This window comes from Caenorhabditis briggsae (assembly GCF_000004555.2).
Source record: "Caenorhabditis briggsae AF16 supercontig from assembly CB4, cb25.NA_345, whole genome shotgun sequence".
Lineage (NCBI taxonomy): Eukaryota > Metazoa > Nematoda > Chromadorea > Rhabditida > Rhabditidae > Caenorhabditis > Caenorhabditis briggsae.
Genome location: NW_025543282.1, coordinates 1 through 3,249, shown reverse-complemented (window position 1 = coordinate 3,249; position 3,249 = coordinate 1). Strand labels below are relative to the sequence as shown.

The 3,249-nt window shown below is 32.7% G+C and overlaps 1 protein-coding gene across 1 annotated transcript; it reads left to right on the top strand.

Annotated features, from left to right (window-relative positions):
• Positions 1-28: 28 nt before the first annotated feature.
• Positions 29-1,284, top strand: CBG25025 (the record flags this gene model as incomplete). Its single annotated transcript, XM_002648620.1, has 4 exons — positions 29-178; positions 233-342; positions 467-596; positions 1,150-1,284. 4 exons carry the CDS (start codon positions 29-31, stop codon positions 1,282-1,284), a joined length of 525 nt encoding a protein of 174 aa, XP_002648666.1.
• Positions 1,285-3,249: the final 1,965 nt, after the last annotated feature.

Genomic DNA, 3,249 nt, shown 5'->3' with positions numbered 1-3,249 from the left:
TGAAAAAATTGAAATTTTCAGCTAAAAAATGCTTAGAGCAGCATTTCAAGCCTCTAAAATTGCTACTTCGGCCTGGAGACCTCCTGTGGAAATGATGAAAAAATTTTATTTTTCAAAATTCCAAATTCGACCAATTTCCACGACAAGTATTTCGAAAACCGGCGATTTTGAGTATGAAGTAAGCCTAGAAATCGATTTTTCGGGTCAAAAAACCATACAAATGACGTTTTAGGACCCAAAAAGTGAGGATGAAGTTGTAAATATCACATATGTGTTAAGAGACGGAACTGAGCGGAAAATTCGAGGAAAAGTGGGCGATAATGTCATGTTTTTGGCGCACAGGTGCGGTTTTTTCGGCTAGGCGGGAATTTGAAATTTTCAAAAAAACATTTTTTTTGAATTTTCAATTTTCTTCGGTGGGCTTGGCGGGAATTTGAAAAATTTGAATTTTCAAATTTTCTTTCAGATACGACATTGAAATGGAGGGAGCTTGCGAGGCATCGCTGGCATGTTCCACGTGTCATGTCTACGTGGATCCGGCGTTTTCAGATAAGCTCCCAGAGCCACTGGAAGAGGAGGATGATATGTTGGATATGGTACTGTAGTGGAAATTCTGAACTTTTGAAAAATCTGAAAATTCTGGAAATTTGAATGTTTGAAAAATCTGGAAATTCTGGAATTTTGAATTTTTTAAAAATCTGAAAATTCTGGAATTTTGTTTTTTTTCTTAATCTGGAAATTCTGGAAATTTGAATGTTTGAAAAATCTGAAAATTCTGCAATTTTGAATTTTTGAAAAATCTGAAAATTCTGGAAATTTAAATGTTTGAAAAATCTGAAAATTCTGGAAGTTTAAATGTTTGAAAAATCTGGAAATTCTGGAATTTTGAATTTCTGAAAAATCTGGAAATTTGAATGTTTGAAAAATCTGGAAATTCTGGAATTTTGATTTTTTCTTAAATCTGGAAATTCTAAAATTTTGAATTTTCGAAAAATCTGAAAATTAAAAAAATCAATTTTCTGCTGAAATTCGGTCGAAAATTGATTTTTTTTAAATTTGAATATTTTTTAAAAAATTCCGAAAATTCATTTTTTTCAAAATTCCAAAAATTCAATTTTTCAATAATTCACAATTTTCCAATTTTTCCAGGCGCCCGCTCTGAAGGACAACTCTCGTCTCGGATGTCAAATCGTTTTAACCAAGGAACTGGACGGGATTACGGTCACTTTGCCAACGATGACACGCAATTTCTATGTTGATGGACATGTCCCAAAACCTCATTAATTCCCTTTTACTTGTTATTTTTCTTGAATTTGAATTTTTATTTTTTGTGATGTTTTTAAAGTTTTTGAGATTTTTCCGAGATTTTTAAAGTGCCAAAAATGGATTGAAATTTTGAATTTTTCGAGTTTTTTTTTGAAATTTTCTCGAATTTTGAAAATCTAAAATTTCAAAAAATCGAAAATTTGAAATTTTCAATCCCAAAAAAATGTGTATCGAGTCTTCCAGAAGGATTCGGGTTTTGAATTCTATTTTTCGCTCATTTTTCCCCTTTTTTTCAAAATATTTTTTAGTTTATTTTGATTAGAAAATTAAATGAATATTGTTTTTGCTTTTAAGCTTGTTTCTAATTGAAAAAATTCAAAAATTTCAATTCTTCAAAATTCAGATTTTAAGAAAAATTTGTCTTATTAAAATTCCAAAATTAAGTGTTTTTTTTCGAAGACTTCAAATTTTAAGTTTATCAATAACAAATAAAATTTTCAACGAAATCAAAAAAATTTCCAAAAATTGATTTTTGACCATTTTCAGAATCCTGTATCTCAGCTTTCAAGTTTTCGACCCCTTTCAAAATTTCAGAATGTACATAACAATAATAGAGCTTCATTTTTCTAGTTGACCATTTCTTTCTAGCTAGCGCAGTTTTTGAGATATGCGCCTTTGAAGTTGGCGGAATTTCGGACACAAAAATGTCATTTTCGATGCAAAAACACGATTTTACACCGTCTCAGACATGAAAAACGCTTAAAAAGACCCTAAAAGACCCTAAAACACCCGAAAACCCCCTTAAACAGCCTAAAATGACAATTTTCGAAAAAGTGAACCAGATGGCTCAGTGGGTTTTGGCAGTAAAATTTACGGTCCACAAGACCAAAGTTCGATTCCTTCCGGGATCCAATTTTTTTTATTTTTGTGTAAACCTCAAATATGATAGTTTCAGGTACATTTAAGGTCTAGAAATGCCAAATTTTTCGTATTGAGATCTGAAATAGCCTCTAATGGGAGTCCCTTACTTTGAGCCCATATATCTCATTTCCTGTAAGAGATATCATTAATATGCCAACTGATAAAATGTTGCTGATATTATGATAAACATTTTATCAGTTGGCCACTTTTTGATATCTTTGACAGGAACCGAGAAAACTTAGCACAAAGTTAAAGGTTAGAGGACCCTTCTATTACAGGCTTTACGGTAAGTTTAATCGAGGCCCACCAGCTAGCTGTTAAAAAAATCAGTATTTGAAAAAATTTCAGTTTCACATTTTTCAGAAATTTCCAGAAAAATCCATATTTTTCAGTTATATTCTCTCCGATCGGTTTTTTTTCAAATGACCATTTCGCAACCGCGACATTTTAAAACTTTTCTTTACTTCAAAAAAATGTTTATACTTTTTACACCACGTCTACTGACCTTTTTCCCCCGTTCTGCTGTAATACAATTGGCCCCTTCAATCGCTCAAATGTGTAATATTTTGGTTTCTCTAGTTGTCTGCGTCTCTTACTCCTCCACACTCTCTCGCCTCTCACTCTCCAGACGCCAGATGCTCAACTCCATCAGACAATAAATCGTTTTCTTTTTGCTAAAATGACCCTTCTACTATTTTCTATATTATCGATTATTTGCATATTGCCACGTGGCAGCTACTGTCAGCAGACATCCGGAGAAAAACGGGTCACTTTCGAGGACTATTATCAATTTGGAAAAAATGAGTACACTGATAAGAATTGGCCGGATTGTGTAGCTTTTATGAAACGAGCGATTGATGATTTTAAGTGAGTGGAACTTGAAGTGTTTCGAAAGAAAAATTAGGGCAAATTCGCTCTACTGAGAATTCAATTTTGAAAAATTTTCAAATTTTCTACTGAGAATCTCTGAATTTTGACCCTGCACTCAGCTTTTCCAACTTTTGAGCTTCAAAATGAGCCCAAACACGACTAGGCTCCGTCCACTTTGATATTTCAGACGCG